This window comes from Periophthalmus magnuspinnatus, chromosome 7, assembly GCF_009829125.3.
Source record: "Periophthalmus magnuspinnatus isolate fPerMag1 chromosome 7, fPerMag1.2.pri, whole genome shotgun sequence".
NCBI classification, from domain to species: Eukaryota; Metazoa; Chordata; class Actinopteri; order Gobiiformes; family Gobiidae; genus Periophthalmus; species Periophthalmus magnuspinnatus.
In genome coordinates, this window is record NC_047132.1 from 34377206 (window position 1) to 34394929 (window position 17724).

The following is a 17724-nucleotide window of genomic DNA, read 5'->3' on the forward strand; positions in this document are numbered from 1 at the left end:
GGAGGGGGAGGAGGAGGAGGAGGAGGAGGAGGAGGAGGAGGAGGAGGAGGAGGGAGAAGAGAGGAGGAGGAGGAGGGAGAAGAGAGGAGGGAGGAGGAGGAGGAGGGAGAAGAGAGGAGGAGGAGGAGGAGGGAGGACAAAATCGAAGACACAAGCTGTGTTCAATTTGGGGGCGTCCCACAGGAGGCAGACCCTCTGCTACACAGAGGTCAGAGGTCATGAGTGGACCTCTCTCTTCAGAGACACAGGGCGTCCGGTTTATACAGAGTTTTTATCTTCTGCTGTTTGCGTTTAAAGAAATGACATCATTTTGTCTCTGGTATCGGCCGATATCGGGGATCGGCCGATACTTAAAGGAAAAAGATATCGAAACTGAAAAACCTGCACGATAATCATGATAAAATATTTTACACCACAGACGCAAAGAAGGAGACATATTTTAAATAAACAGCATCAAAAACACGACAGACCAATAATCGGCCATAGCAGTCATGTAGTTCCCCCTCTACAGATAAATCTGAACTTATGACATAAAAATGACACAAACCTCCTGACGACTGCAAATAAATACACAACAAATACTGAGCCCAAAGTAAACGTCTCTGTGTTTTATTTGGTATTAGATAAACAGTGGGGGGGGGGGGCTGTGGGCGGAGATAGGGGGTGGGTGAAAACAGGAATTTTCAGAGCACTCGAACATCGTATCGTAACGGCGTTCCTCAAACTCGCACGAATCAACAGAAAGACAGCGAAGTACAGAGTCAAACTGAGGACACACGTCACATGGTACAGGTCACATGGTACAGGTCACATGGTACAGGTCACATGGTACAGGTCACATGGTACACGTCACATGGTACAGGTCACATGGTACAGGTCACATGGTTGAAAACTCATAAACGTTGACGTTAAAAGTCCCAAAATATTCAGTATTTTCCTGTGAACTGGGACAGATTTAGCCCCAGATTTACACAGAAAAACACAACAAATGAACTAATGTGTTAAAGTGTAATGTGTTAGCTAACGTCTAATGTGTTAGCTAACGTCAAATGTGTTAGCTAGCTCCTAAAGTGTTAGCTAACAGCAGCTGAAGAGGAAATAAAACAGAAGTGGATTAGACGTTTCAGGTTAGATTTTGGTGCTGACTTAAAAAAAAACATCAAAAATCCTGCACTGGATCATTTTTATGTCTCAGTCTCAGTTTTTTTTCATATTTAACCAAACACATGAAACAATCCGCTGGTCGTTCTGCCTCCTCCGTCTCCTTTACACATCACAGGTTTATAAAACACCGCACTGACCTGAAACATACACCGTCCATACAAATCATCTGAGCATCAGGAGTCGGGAAACGTCTCCACATGAAGATGGACAAACATAACCTTTCATTTCTGCTCGTCGCCCTGAGAAGCTAATGAGCGTTTCAGTAAACATTTGAGACTGAAGTGCGTGGTTTTAATTACGCTCCATAGAGAACGCAGAGAAATCGAGGAACCAAACGAACATCGGCGTTTAATCAGGCCTGACCTCGGGTTTGATTCGGTGAATTACTCCATCGTCCAGAAAAAGGTGGAATCGCGACAGTTTAGGTTCAGAAATAAATCAGAACCTGAAGAAGTTTAAGTGCAAAGTCGTCCAAGCGAAGTCTCACGGCTCTAATAAGCATCGTTCTAATCCATACAGGACGAGGCTTTTATCCAGCGATTTTAATGAGGTCAGGAAACTCCGAGGGGGGATGCTCCAAAGTTGTGCATTGACGAAATGCTGCAGTTACATGGTCCAAACCACATTACAGAGGCCGGCGAGAGCTGGCAGAAACTCAGAAGGAAATGGATACTCCACTCTGTACATCGAGGCGTTGTGTAATAAGTGAAGGAGGAGGCGGCGTCAGGACCAGGCGGGTCAGGAGTTTGGCTTTTGGTCAAAAGTCGGTCAGACGTTTGGAGACGGAGACTTTAAACTAATAAAAAATCAACTTTTTTAATACATTTTCTTCTTATGGTTTTACTCTGAATTCAAAGTTACTCTACACTTTTCTTCATTGTTCACTTGGTGGTCAGGGGCTTCCAGCCGTTACGTCATTAGTTGCTCTTGTGGCTGCCCGCCTCACACACAGTTTGTAAATAACATGTGATTTTACCCATTTGAGAAGTGCAGCCTGTGCAGTTCAAAGGTCACAGGTCAGGGACTGTTGGGTTATGTGAAATAAGATGTTTGTTTTTCCTGTTTCCATAGAGACCGTGCAGGCTAGCTAAAGCGCTAGCTACAACGCTAGCTACAACGCTAGCTACAGCGCTAGCTACGGCGCTAACTAGAGAACTCTGAGATGCCACAGGCTTTAGCTGAAGATCTGCACTGAGACTTTAGAGAGAAAAAACATGAAAATGAACAGAACAGAAAGAGAGAGTGAGAGGGTGAGAGAGAGACACAGAGAGAGAGAGTGAGAGAGAGAGAGAGTGAGAGAGAGTGAGAGAGAGAGTGAGAGAGAGAGAGGGTGAGAGAGAGAGAGAGAGAGAGTGAGAGAGAGAGTGAGAGAGGGTGAGAGAGAGAGAGGGTGAGAGAGACAGAGAGGGTGAGAGTGAGTCTCTATCTGTCTCTCTCTCACTCTGTCTCTATGACTCTCTCTGTTTCTCTCTCTGTCTCTCTCTCTGTCTCTCTCTCTGTCTCTCTCTCTGTCTCTCTGTTTCTCTCTCTCTGTGTCTCTCTCTCTGTTCCTCTCTGTGTCTCTCTCTGTTTCTCTCTGTCTCTCTGTCTCTCTCACTCTCTCTCTCACCCTCTCTCTCTCTCTCTGAGGCTGAAGTGTCTTGCTCACAGGCTCCATGTCAGTTTGTAGTTGTTTTGTGTGGACAGTTTGAGATGTGACCCGCTCTCTCTCTCTCTCTCTCTCTCTCTCTCTCTCTCACTGACCTCTGCCTCCTCCTGGACTTTTCATGTTTTATTTCTTTCATTCTTTCTTTTCTTTCAGTCCGAGGTGTGTGAGTGTCTGTCGTTCTCTCGCCTCACAACCAGAAGGTCACGGGTTCAGTTCCCTGACCCTGATGATACTGTGTAGATTCTCATGTGTTTGCTTCAGATCGTGCGCTCGCTCATGTCTGATTTGGTCTCGCTGTCATCCTCTCGTGTGATGGAGGCGGCGTTACTGTTATGGCTTTAGACTCCTCCCCCCTCCCTCCGTCGCCACCGGTCTCCACGGCGATTCTCTCCATTCTGTGTTTGCCGAGAGCGACTGTGAACACTCTCTCTTCCAAACTGACATTTTCTCCGTTTGTCAATGCTTTTCAAATGTCACGAGTGGAGCAACTTGTTAGAAGTCGCAAGGTTCATGTCTACAAGGAGTCTACACAAAAAGGTGGTGGCGTCAGCGTGTACGAGACCACAAATACTGCTTGGTCTTTGGCGCGAGTCTTTGCTTTCAACTTGTAAAAGCTGTCACTCAAACTGTGTCACCGCCACAGAAGCCACTGAGAAATGAATTATTTAAAAGGCAAACAAACTCCAGGCACGAAAAAGAGTATTTTTTTCTGATTATAGACTGTGACGACAGACGGAGCGGCTCCACCAGAACAAGGTTTTGGGAAGAAATCACAAGGAAAATGGTCTGTTTCTGCTGCTGATGTAACCGCACACACAGGTTCACCTCGTTTAAAGGGACTAGAACCCACCACCCTCTCACTGTGAGGCGCCCAACGCCCTGTGTGTGTCAGGAAGTCAATTTATCATTATTTTTCACAGAGATTTTTGAAAAAAATTAAATATTAAGAGTTCAAAAACATCATGGAAGCAACGTGCTAACCAGCTACATGCTAACAAGCTACATGCTAACCAGCTACCTGCTAAACAGCTCCATGCACATGCTAACCAGCTACATGTACATGTAAACAGCTACGTGCTAACCAGCTACGTGCTAATCAGCTATGTGTACATGCTAACCAGCTACGTGCTAACCAGCTACGTGCTAACCAGCTACGTGCTAACCAGCTACATGTACATGCTAACCAGCTACGTGCTAACCAGCTACGTGCTAACCAGCTACATGTACATGCTAACCAGCTACGTGCTAACCAGCTACGTGCTAACCAGCTACATGTACATGTAAACAGCTACGTGCTAACCAGCTACGTGCTAATCAGCTACGTTCGTTAGTCCAAAATCACATTTAAAGCTCATGATTCTGCTAAATGTTTAACTTTAACTTTGGGGTTTATAAAGTTTCAGAGATTTTAAATAAAATTCTGGGTCTTGTGTCATTAGTTCCACGGAGCTGATTTTCTCCGAGCAGCTTTCAAACTTTTAATACGATTTTTTTTGTGAAAGTCTATGAGAAAAATAAATGTGAAATTTAGTTCCAGACTCGTGAGGCGGCGTCAGTCCTGACTTTATTTTTACTCATTTTGAAATCCATGAATCACAGGAAGTTCAGACGTGACACAAACGTGTGAATCAGACCAAACGTGTGAATCAGACCAAACGTGTGCATCAGACCAAACGTGTGAATCAGACCAAACGTGTGAATCAGACCAAACGTGTGCATCAGACCAAACGTGTGCTTCAGACCAAACGTGTGCTTCAGACCAAACGTGTGAATCAGACCAAACGTGTGAATCAGACCAAACGTGTGCTTCAGACACAAACTGCTTCATTTATGTTTTAAAATTTGATTCTACTATAATTTCGATGGAAATATTACATTTTTTGTTGAGACTGAACATTTTTACGAGTTTTACAGTCGTCCAGTTTTCACTCATGAAGACTCAATATCTGCACCAACAACACCACCTCCACCCGACACCACCTCCGCCCTGACACCACCTCAGCCCGACACCACCTCCACCTGAGCCCTGTCCTTCTTTAAACTCTGACCTGTAAATGTAAATATCTTGTGTCTTTTCAAACACAAATTCCTTTTCCTCCATTTTGTCACAGTCGTCTGGTTTTACTCATTGATCAGATCAGATCATAAAACCTCAGGTCTGATGTTCACCAGACACTTCCTCCTCCTCCTCCTCCTCCTCCTCTTTTCATATTCCCCATGTGGATCTTTGTCCACAGGAGACGCTCAGAGCCCCTCCGCACCTCGCCCCTCCGCAGACCAGGCTCATGATTCAGTGACGAGCTCCGTTCAGCCTTAAACTCGCGGCTCCTCCCTCTGATTCTGATTCCGTTCACCTCCAACTAATGAATCTGCACCAGGGACGCGCCACAGACACAGATCTGATCCAGACTCACATTACGACTGTGCATCCAGTGGAATCACACGCAAATGTTCCTCAGTGCAGCTTTAATTTCACACAAACAGAAGCCGATTCAAGTCCGGCTCATTTCTAAACGTTCACTATTACAACATTAAAATGATTTTTTATTATTGTCTCGTGTTTGTTTTTGTTAATTGGATTTTTAAATTGGGATTAAACAGCTTTTCACTGATTGATTCATAAAATAAATAAATCATCTTTCAAACAAACGGCCTCCTCACACTCGGCTCTTTTCATCTTTAGAACGACAAAGTTCCCGACAATTAAAATGACCCGGCTCATGTAGAGCCACTGTGAGCCGCTGTGAGCCGCTGTGAGCCGCTGTGAGCCGCTGTGAGCCGCTGTGAGCCACTGTGAGCCGCTGTGTGAGGCCCTGTGTGTGAGGCCCCGTGTGTGAGCCTCTGTGTGTGAGCCGCTGTGAGCCACTGTGTGTGAGCCGCTGTGTGTGAGCCGCTGTGAGCCTCTGTGTGTGAGCCGCTGTGAGGCAGAGCAGCTTTAAATACTTGATATTCATAGAAATGAACAGCTCAGAGTAAATGTCTCTAATCACTTTTCTTTTTGCTCAAATGAACACGAACAATCGAGAGAAATAAGCCTCTGTGGGCCTCAGTGGGCCTCAGTGGGCCTCAGTGGGCCTCTGTGGGCCTCTGTGGGCCTCTGTGGGCCTCAGTGGGCCTCTGTGGGCCTCCGTGGGCCTCCGTGGGCCTCCGTGGGCCTCAGTGGGCCTCTGTGGGCCTCTGTGGGCCTCAGTGGGCCAACAGACTCACAGATCCTTTATGTGGAAAAAGACGAACATTAAACCTGCTGCTCCAGAGACGCAACACAGCACTGACCTGAGCACTGACCTGAGCACTGACCTGAGCACTGACCTGAGCACTGACCTGAGCACTGACCTGAGTCCACAGCACTGACCTGAGCACTGACCTGAGCACTGACCTGAGTCCACAGCACTGACCTGAGCACTGACCTGAGTCCACAGCACTGACCTGAGCACTGACCTGAGTCCACAGCACTGTCCAGTCTGATTGTCCTCGTGTCTCTGACCGACAGGAAAATGACGTTATTTTTGGGAAAGGTCACGTTTTTCTTAAACTCTTATTTTGATCTTGTGCGACGCCAAACACGTCCAGCTCCAGTTTGACGTGTTTTAGTTTTTATCTGATCAAACGCAGACGGAGCTAAAAGACAAACTGAAAACTTTCAAACTGAGAAAGAAACATGTGACATTTTTACTCCAGAAAAATAGTTTTGAGTGAAATGACTGAAGGAACGGCCGCCATTACAGTCAAAGAGCAGAACAGCTCCATGCATGAAACACAACACCTGCAGGCGGCTCTGACTCTGCACGTATGATCACACACACACGCACGCACACACACGCACACACACCCCCCCACACACACACCCCCACACCCCCGCACACACACACACACACATCACTGAACACTCTAACGACGTCGGCTGCAGCACAGGACACACATGAAACCACAGAACAGCAGGAGGCCATCAGAAACACAGACTCTGTCCTAACACAGCCAGAGCGTGGAGCTAATGCTAATATGCTATATGCTAATGCTAATGCTGCTAATGCTACTATGCTATATGCTAATGCTACTATGCTATATGCTAACTTAAAAGAGCTTATGTTATACCTGATATAGTTCAACGTCAGATCTTTAGGTGGAGGAAGGTGGAGGCTCAAACACAGGATGATTCAGGTCAATCTGCATCAAATAACACACAACTTTGAGTAAAAACAAAACTTTATAAACTTTTTATAAGAAGAAGAAGAAAAAAAACTCACTACATTTCTCCTTTAAGTTTCCTCTGAACATCAGCTCTGATAAATAATGTGTTTTATAGAGAAAATCACACAAATCAATATGTGTTTATATTTATGTCTCTGTCTGACTGCTTCATAAAGTGTTACATGTGTGTGTCTAATGAAACAGCCTACAAGAGCCTACAAGAACCTACAGGAGCCTACAAGAACCTGCAGGAGCCTACAAGAGCCTACAAGAACCTACAGGAGCCTACAAGAACCTGCAGGAGCCTACAAGAGACTATAAGGGTCTCTACAGGACCCTACAGGAGCCTACAGGAGCCTACAGGAGTCTACAGGAGCCTGCAGGAGTCTGGCGTGGCCGTATCATCCGGATGTTTTCACTTAATTAACTTCCATCACAGCAGACGACTGTATTTATGTGGTCACGATGTGCTGATCAAAAACACGGCCGACTTTGCCGTATTAGTTTGAAGATTTGTTTTGAGTGTTTAGGTCTAATTACGAGCTCGTCCTCTGCGGACGCCGCTGTTCTGTATCTAAAGTCAAATCCAATGTGATGAATTTATCAAGAGCCTCGAGAGACGAGCAGGAACCAGAGAAATGAGTTTGGAAATGAAGCGACGCCGTCCCTTTAAGAAAGAGCATTCACACGCAAAAGAACACGTCACACATCAGGTCATACATCAGGTCACACATCAGGTCATACATCAGGTCACACATCAGGTCATACATCAGGTCATACATCAGGTCATACATCAGGTCATACATCAGGTCACACATCAGGTCATACATCAGGTCACACATCAGGTCACACATCAGGTCACACATCAGGTCATACATCAGGTCACACATCAGGTCATACATCAGGTCATACATCAGGTCACACAATCATAAAATAAATAAACTCTTCAGTTCAGTATTTAACGATTATTACCTGTTAATAATCAGAATAAAATCATTTGGTAAATGTCACATTTTTATGCAGCTCTTTTCCACCTTCAAGACTCAAAGTGATTTACGTCAAAGAACCGATTCACACACACGTGTGCACACACCTGTGCACACACGTGTGCACACACCTGCTCAAGGACACAACAACAGCATCATGTGTGAGAGCGGGAATCGCACCAACAACACGTCAACAACAGTGACGTTTATGTCGAGAGGGATTCAAACCAACAACCTTCAGATCAATAAAAAATGAACTGGAGCTGCAGCCACAGTCTGCACAGCCCCAGCACACGTATGTGGTGTGTACTGAGAGCGTGTTCTGATGGCGTGTTCTGATGCTGTGTTCTAATATGTTCTGACAGCGTCTTCTAATAGCATGTTCTACTAGCATGTTCTGATACCATGTTCTAATCGCGTGTTCTGATGCCGTGTTCTGTGTTCCGTGTTCCGTGTTCTGAAGGCGCCGTGTGTAGCCGCTCCACAGATCTTACCTCATTGGTGTTCCACCGGTGTCTCTCCTTTGGCAGAGAGGTGCATTTTGGGAGACATTCGAGCAGCTTCTTGGGCAGGTAAATTTTCAAATGTCCATGTTCATCTGTAAAACACAAAACACACGTTTAGCTCCGGCTCTTTATCCATCGGTCCGTCGGCCGATCGTCTCCCGGCAACAAACGCCGAGTCGAAAATGAAAATTCCCAAATGAGCGAAGAAATTAATTTAAGAATAGACTCGCTGCATATATTTTACTTGGCTCTGGACTAAATTATTTTACTGAACCGCGCGCCGTCAGGGGACTTCACTAAGAATTTTTCACTGTCAGTTTGTAAAGACGGCGACGATTCATTATTTAGACGCAATAACGCCTTGAGTGGCTGCGGCGCACGCGGGGATTTACAGTGTGAGATCTGTGGGCCGCACAATGGGCTTACATCACCGTGTCACATGACTCACTTTACACGCTCAGCTCACACACAAACTGCTCCCAAGATGAAAAAAAAAATGCTGTTTTATGCTTTTACTCACATCCTCCAAAGGAACAAATATGAAACGAAACACAAGTCGACTCCATCAGTGTTTGTGTTACTCTCAACACTCAACAGAAATAAGATAAAGAACAGAAACGAGGGAAGATGAAAGAAAAAACAAAACATCAAAACTGAAACATGTTTAATTAAAGCTCCATATTACACAAAAATGGACTGTTTTATGTTTCCTCCTCAAAATCAGACCTGGACTTGTGTTTGTTTCATTCACATGTTTGAGTCACACTTTATTATTCTCCAAAGCTCAAAATGTGATGTTCCACCTTGTGATGTCATCAAGTGGGAGTTTTTAACAGCTCCTTTTACATTAAGTTCAGTCGAGATTTGAGTCAAAACTTGTGAAATCCAAAGCCCCGGACTCAGACTCAGAGCTCACACGTGATTGGCTGTAGATCTGTCCGTTAAAATCTGCTCGTCTCATCGTTTGACCATTTCTTGACCATCTGACCAAAGTTTTTCCGATGTTTCGACGTTCGGTTTGAGCTTAATATGAAAAAGACTCTTTAGATTCTCTGAGCTTCTGTGTAAATGAACTGAACACGGGATTCTCAGCGTAATTGTAAAACCATTTAAGTAAAAAATAGAGAACAAAAACTGAGAGAGTTCAGAACTGAGAAAAAGAGATAAAGAACAAATAGAGGAGGTGCTGACGGAGCGTCCCAGGAGGAGCTGATATTGGAGCTTTACTGGAGAAAAATAAACAAAAACTTCAACTAAAGCAAAACTTCACTTTAAAGCCAATAGAGATCGTCTCAAAGAACATTATGGAAGTATAAGAGGAGGAGGAGGAGGGGGGAGGAGAAGAGGAGCGGGGGAGGAGGAGAACATTATGGAAGTATAAGAGGAGGAGGAGGAGGGGGAGGAGAAGAGGAGCGGGGGAGGAGGAGAACATTATGGAAGTATAAGAGGAGGAGGAGGAGGGGGGGAGCGGGGGAGGAGAGGAGGAGGAGAGGAGGAGGAGGAGAACATTATGGAAGTATAAGAGGAGGAGGAGCGGGGGGAGGAGGAGAGGAGGAGGAGGAGAACATTATGGAAGTATAAGAGGAGGAGGAGGAGGAGGGGAGGAGAGGAGGAGGAGAGGAGGAGGAGGAGAACATTATGGAAGTATAAGAGGAGGAGGAGAGGGGGAGGAGGAGAGGAGGAGGAGGAGAACATTATGGAAGTATAAGAGGAGGAGGAGGAGCGGGAGGAGGAGGAGAGGAGGAGGAGGAGAACATTATGGAAGTATAAGAGGAGGAGGAGGAGCGGGGGGAGGAGGAGAGGAGGAGAACATTATGGAAGTATAAGAGGAGGAGGAGGAGGGGGGAGGAGAAGAGGAGCGGGGGAGGAGGAGGAGAACATTATGGAAGTATAAGAGGAGGAGGAGGAGGGGGGGAGGAGCGGGGGAGGAGGAGGAGGAGGAGAACATTATGGAAGTATAAGAGGAGGAGGAGGAGAACATTATGGAAGTATAAGAGGAGGAGGAGGAGGGGGGGAGCGGGGGAGGAGGAGAGGAGGAGGAGAACATTATGGAAGTATAAGAGGAGGAGGAGGAGAGAGGAGGAGAACATTATGGAAGTATAAGAGGAGGAGGAGGAGAGAGGAGCGGGGGGGGAGAGGAGGAGGAGAACATTATGGAAGTATAAGAGGAGGAGGAGGAGCGGGGGAGGAGGAGCGGGGGAGGAGCGGAGGAGGAGAGGAGGAGGAGGAGAACATTATGGAAGTATAAGAGGAGGAGGAGGAGCGGGGGAGGAGAGGAGGAGGAGAGGAGGAGAACATTATGGAAGTATAAGAGGAGGAGGAGGAGAGGAGGAGGAGGGGGGGAGGAGCGGGGGAGGAAGAGCGGAAGAGGAGGAGAGAGGAGCGGGGGAGAAGGAGGAGGAGAGAGAGGAGGAGGAGTGGAGGAGTGGGGGAGGAGGAGAGGAGGAGGAGGAGGAGGAGAACATTATGGAAGTATAAGAGGAGGAGGAGGAGCGGGGGAGGAGCGGGGGGAGGAGGAGAGGAGGAGGAGGAGAACATTATGGAAGTATAAGAGGAGGAGGAGGAGGGGGGGAGGAGCGGAGGAGGAGAGGAGGAGGAGAGGAGGAGGAGGAGAACATTATGGAAGTATAAGAGGAGGAGGAGGAGCGGGGGGAGGAGGAGAGGAGGAGAGGAGAGAGGAGCGGGGGAGAAGGAGGAGGAGAGAGAGGAGGAGGAGAACATTATGGAAGTATAAGAGGAGGAGGAGCGGGAGAGGAGGAGAGGAGGAGGAGGAGAACATTATGAAAGTATAAGAGGAGGAGGAGCGGGGGAGGAGGAGCGGGGGAGGAGGAGAGGAGGAGAACATTATGGAAGTATAAGAGGAGGAGGAGGAGGGGGGGAGCGGGGGGAGGAGGAGAGGAGGAGGAGGAGAACATTATGGAAGTATAAGAGGAGGAGGAGCGGGGGAGGAGAGGAGGAGGAGCGGGGGAGGAGAGGAGGAGCGGGGGGAGGAGAGGAGGAGCAGGGGAGGAGAGAGGAGGAGAAGGTGCATAAGAGGAGGAGGAGCGGGGGAGGAGGAGCGGGGGGAGGAGAGGAGGAGAGGAGGAGGAGAACATTATGGCCGTATAAGAGGAGGAGGAGCGGGGGAGGAGCGGGGGAGGAGGTGCATAAGAGGAGGAGGAGAGACGAGAGAGAGGAGGAGGAGGAAAGAGGAGAGGAGAGAGAGGAGGAGATGAAATATTTAAATAGTAAATCTTCATATACGGCTCCTCGTCACTGCCCGAGTCGTTTTTGTTTCTGCCTCGTTCGACTCCAGACGCCGTCGGTCGGCGCCGTTGGCGAAGCCGTCGTCCAATTACAACGATTTTTACAATCAGAAAACGCAGTCCGTCCTCTCGACACGACGTTTATTTTTGTTTTCTCTGAAAACTTTGAAAAATGACTTTTCTGCTACGAGGCGAACGACGAGTAAACACGAGATCAAAATATGAAACATTCATCTCAATATCGGGAATGTTTTTCTCACAATCAGAACGACGCTCGACAACAACTGAACGAAACACACATCTGAAATGTCCCACAGTGTGGCATTAAACGTACGTAAGGTGTTTATGTTCTATGTTCTGTTGCTCTGAGCTACTGAGGAACACTCCAGGAAAAAAGCAATTCCATCTCCATGTGGCGGTGGGAAATGTTCCACACTGGAGCTTTAACAGTTCCGCGTGTCTCCGCCTGCAGACCGTGGGCCTAAACGCTCCTCGCCGCGTCGGTGGAGCTGTGCATTAGAGTCTTTGGCTTCTCTCGACGTCCTGACCTCAGTCCAAAGAGACGTGTCCCCAAGAACCAAACAAGCAAGAAATGAATATGGCCCACGTCAATCCAGCCTGGCAGCGCCTCCCACAAACACTGCCAACAGACTACTGCTCCTGCCACCGCCGAGCAGGAGGAGGAGAGGAGAGAGGAGAGAGGAGAGGAGGAGAGGAGAGAGGAGAGGAGGAGAGGAGAGGAGGAGACAAGAGGAGAGAGGAGGAGAGACAAGAGAGGAGAGACTCCGCAACCACTGCCAACAGACTACTGCTCCTGCCACCGCCGAGCAGGAGGAGGAGAGGAGACGAGAGAGGAGGAGAGGAGAGAGGAGAGGAGACGAGAGAGGAGAGGAGACGAGAGAGGAGGAGAGGAGAGAGGAGAGGAGACGAGAGAGGAGGAGAGGAGAGAGGAGAGGAGACGATAGAGGAGAGGAGACGAGAGAGGAGGAGAGGAGAGAGGAGAGGAGACGAGAGAGGAGGAGACGAGAGAAAAGAGGAGAAAGACACAGTAATGCCATACTGAGGAACATTACAGGCAAATAAATCACATCTCCATGGAGACAAGCAGGTGACCAACCCTCCACCAAACAGGACATAAGGCACTAAGTATGATGTCACACAGTACAGCCCTCGCCCTCGCCCTGTCGTTGTGTTGTTCTCTTGTTGTGTTGTTCTCTTGTTGTGTTGTTCTCTTGTTCTCTTGTGTTCTCTTGTTCTCTTGTGTTCTCTCGTTGTGTTGTGTTTTCAGACTCATTCTATCCACACTGCTCTTATTTGTTCTCTTGTTCTCTCGTTGTGTTGTTCTCTTGTTGTGTTGTTCTCTCGTTGTGTTGTTCTCTTGTTCTCTCGTGTTGTTCTCTTGTTGTGTTGTTCTCTTGTTCTCTCGTGTTGTTCTCTTGTTGTGTTGTTCTCTCATTGTGTTGTTCTCTTGTTCTCTTGTGTTCTCTCGTTGTGTTGTGTTTTCAGACTCATTCTATCCACACTGCTCTTATTTGTTCATAATAGTTTCTGCTGCTGTTTCCACAGTTTCTCGTCCACTGGGCATTTCCACAGATAAAACCCAAGAAACTCGGCCAAAAAAGTATTTCTTACTAATTAAAAACGTGTCCACTGTGGCAGAGAAATCCTCATTCAACTTAAAGCCCCACGAGGGAGCGTCTCAAATGCCACGTTTGGAATGTGTTTGTGAAATATAGACGGTCTCTTCTTAATCAAATTATCTGATCCGATAAATGCACCAGATCAAATCAAGCACCGAATGTGAAAAGGAAATGTGAGTTTGTGCATTTCCCTCCAAGATGATCAAAGACGGTGGCTCTCTGTGGCTCTTTGTGGCTCTTTGTGGCTCTCTGTGGCTCTCTGTGACTCTCTGTGGCTCTCTGTGGCTCTCTGTGACTCTCTGTGGCTCTCTGTGGCTCTTTGTGGCTCTCTGTGACTCTCTGTGGCTGTCTGTGGCTCTCTGTGGCTCTCTGTGACTCTCTGTGGCTCTCTGTGGCTCTCTGTGACTGTCTGTGGCTCTTTGTGGCTCTCCGTGGCTCTCTGCGGCTCTCTGTGACTGTCTGTGGCTCTCTATGGGTCCCTGTGGCTCTCTGTGGCTCTCTGTGGCTCTCTGTGGCTCTCTGTGGCTCTCTGTGGCTCCCTCGGCTCTGTCCGTGTAATGACTTATATTTATGTGGAGTTTAAACATTGGGGTTAATGACTCTGCGGCTGAAGAGGGTTTGGCTGTAAAACAGTTTGTGAGTGACACTGGGCGTGTTAGGGGGGAGGAGCTGAGGGGGAGGAGCTACACTGAGGGGCGGGGCCAGCGGAGCCAATCACAGCCAAGGTCTTGATCATCGCGACGCCCTGACACAGATCTGGAGCTCAGTGAGGACAGGAGCAATGCATCATGGTCATGGAACGATACAATCTACAATCAAACATGACACTGTTATTTTCAAAAGTCTGTTCTGCATCACTGAATAATCACCGCCCAAAGTGTGACAAAACGCGCACCATGTGACCAGATCTGACCAATCAGAGCGGAGCTAGCATAGACACTAACTTTTATGCACTTTGAGAATTTAAGAGTTCTGAAAAGTTCATGTAGGAGAAGAATCCTGCAGAAATATCTGGATACTTTGCCAGGACACGGGCAGTTTGAACAAAAATGTGTTGTGCTCTAGGTCAGGTCAGAGGTCAGAGGTCAGAGGTCAGAGGTCAGGTACACTAGCCTCTGTTACACTGTGGTCAAGTCTCATCCTCTCCCTCTGCAGGTGGTGTCCAGGTCTGATCCATAGTTAAAGCTGAAGTTAAATCTGTCAACTGGATAAAACACTGTAGGAGAGACATGTCGCTGCTCGTCCAAAGCCGCTTCTTCAGTTCTGGTCAAATATACTGGACACTTATATCTGTCTGATGGAGGAGCTGCCTGTAGGTTCTACCAATGTCGTGAGAGATCTGGACTGAAGGACAGAGGCTCATCCTGGAGCACAGGAGCCTGGAGCACCAGAGCGAGGCCCAGATCTACCACACCAGACCCAAGTGTAGACTGTACAAAGAGGCCCCTGATCCAGATCATAACTGCAGGTGTGAGACAATACAGGGAAACAAACATGGAGCGACAGAACCAAGAGGAGCCAGAGGGAAACATCTGTGCAGAGAACGGACTGGAGACCCCGAGGTCAAGGTGAAAACACCTCCAAAGGTCGAGGAGAATGAGCCAAGATCCTGTGGGACAGATACAGACAGAACGGACCAACGGGACACTGTGGAGAAACAACAACAAAGAGCTGGACATCACAGAACCAAGAGAACATCAGGAAAAAGGAACATGAGAAACTAGAGAAACACCAGGGGCTCAAAGAAGATCTGGAGAAGATCTGGAAGGTGAAGGCATCAGTGGAGCCTGTGGTCATGGGACACTCAGGGCAGTGACCCCCAAACTAGAGGAGCAGCAGCAGATCCCAGGAAAAACATCAGACAACTCAGTCCAGAAAAATGCAGCACAGGAACAGCAAAGATACTGTAGAACCCTCAGGATATAAACATGGAACACCAAAACCCTGCCGGTCAGATGAAAGAGATTTTGAGAGTACTCCTTCAAGAAATTTTGTGAAAATAGATGTAATTTCGTGCATTTTGTTAGATTTTAATTTCAAAGACGCAGCTGCTCTAATGGCGGCAGTAAAAGTCTGTGTTCATTTCATTTCCAAATGTGGAGAAATGTTTGAATGTAAGTCGATGTAACGTCCCCAAAAGTCACAGAAACCCAACACGCGTGTGCGGCGTGTGCGATGATGCGTGGATTATCGCCGATCCTCGCCGCTAAGCAAACGCTCGGGCCGAATTTAAGGGTATCTGTCATGCTAGCTTGCTCCGGCCCCACCCCAGAGACGCGCGAGGGTCATGAGACTGGAGCGGCTGACAAAAACAAATCTTTAATCAATATCCCAGCCCTGGACGCAGACGCCGCGCTCCTCCGTCTCTGTCCGGCGGCGCTCGGGGAGTGACACTTTTTCTTTTTAATCTGTGCCCACATTGTAGAGAAATTGCAAGCTAATGTTTTGGCTATAGATCATTCCACAAATCGCTGCTGGCGTTGCATCGCTAAAGAAAGAGTTTGAACGCAACCGCAGGGGCTAATAAGGCAGAGCAGAAGAGGAACATGGGGAACATGAGGAACACGGGGAACATGAGGAGCACGGGGAACACGAGGACCATGAGGAACATGAGGAACACGGGGAACACGAGGAACACGGGGAACATGAGGAGAATGAGGAACATGAGGAACATGAGGAACACAAGGAACATGAGGAGAACGAGGAACACGAGGAACACAAGGAGCATGGGGAACATGAGGAACATGGGGAACATGAGGAACACGAGGAACACAAGGAACATGAGGAACACGGGGAACATGAGGAACATAAAGAAAACGAGGAACATGAGGGACACAAGGGACACGAACCGTCCAGACTCTGGCCCAGACCCTGGCCCACATGTCCCGCCCTGGCCCACGTGTCCCGCCCTGGCCCACGTGTCCCGCCCTGGCCCACGTGTCCCGCCCTGGCCCACGTGTCCCGCCCTGGCCCACGTGTCCAGACCTCACAATTCTGACCTCGACAGAAGAAATAAATGTAAAAATAACATTAGAGATTTTAACATGGAGCAAAGTCTGAAAACACAAGGCTCATTGTACAAATTATTTTCCAAACCCATTAATTAAATAATTTAGTTGTTAAATTTCAGTTAAATAAACACAGCAGAAAAATCTTTGCACACGGTTTACCCTCAACTATTTTAATATCATTTGTTCACATTCTGTGGGCCGGATTAATAAGCCCAAAGGGCCATGTGTGGCCCCCGGGCCGTAGTTTGCCCATTTGTCTGAGTTAGGGTTTTATTGAAGGGGTCAGGGGTCAGGGGTCAGGGTTTTATTTAAGGGGTTTTGTGGTTCATGTTTTATTGAGACTGAAGTGTATCATGTTTTACACATTTTCATAACAGATTTATATTTGTTTAAAATTGTTAATCACTACGGCAACAGTCCTGTTTTTTCATCATTCTGACAAAATGAAAATGCTGCTTCACTTTGTCCAGAGACCTTTGTCCTGTCTCCTCCTGTCCCCTGTCACCTCCTGCCTCCTCCTGTCCCCTGTGTCCTCCTGTGTCCCCCTGTCTCCTCCTGTGTCCTCCTGTCTCCTCCTGTGTCCTCCTGTCCCCTGCCTCCTCCTGTCTCCTCCCGTCCCCTGTCTCCTCCTGTCCCCTGTCTCCTCCTGTGTCCTCCTGTCTCCTCCTGTCTCCTCCTGTCTCCCCCTGTGTCCTCCTGTGTCCTCCTCATCACTGTATTATATCACACATTTACTTTTATGGCGTCCCATCGAGAGCAGAGCGACTTGAACCAAAGACATTATTTAAAGTCGTAGTAACGGGGGATTTAATAAAAACCCTCTTTTGCGTCGGACCTGCGCTGAGAAAACCGCCACAGGAAGAAGAGACGATTAGAACGGACAACGGCGGCGGGAACACGTGACACAAACGCCGCGTGGTCACAGCGAGAACAGATGTAATATCCCTGAAATATTAAACACCTCAGTCTTTGTGCAATAGTTTCATGACAATAAAAATATGGAAGCTGTTATCTAAATTTAAACGAGCGCGTGGGAGGTGAGATGTGATGTCAAAGCGGCGTCTGACAGCGTTTAGCCAAATTAAAGGTGCTCACGGCGGCGAAGGCGAGCGCAGGATGTCAACAAGGAAAGTGTAAACAGAAATAAAACTGCTCCAAAGCGACACACAAGACACAGGGTTTAATGACACCTGTCAATCAAAGCAGAGGGAGAGGGACGAGGGAGAGAAGAAGAGGAGGAGGAAGAGGAGCAAGAGGAGGAGGAGGAGTAACAGGAGGAGGAGGAAGGAGGAAGGAAAGTGTAAACAAAAATAAAACTGCTCCGAAGAGAGACACA

General features: G+C 47.7%; 1 protein-coding gene across 2 annotated transcripts in view; it reads right to left on the minus strand.

Annotated features, from left to right (window-relative positions):
* The window catches only part of camta1a (calmodulin binding transcription activator 1a), a 413228-nt gene that overhangs the window by 377131 nt on the left and 18373 nt on the right, over positions 1-17724 (minus strand). For both annotated transcript variants that reach the window (XM_033969195.2, XM_033969200.2), the window contains exon 3: positions 8481-8584. In XM_033969195.2, coding sequence (XP_033825086.1) covers positions 8481-8584 — 104 coding nt within the window. The remainder of the gene's footprint in view (positions 1-8480; positions 8585-17724) is intronic.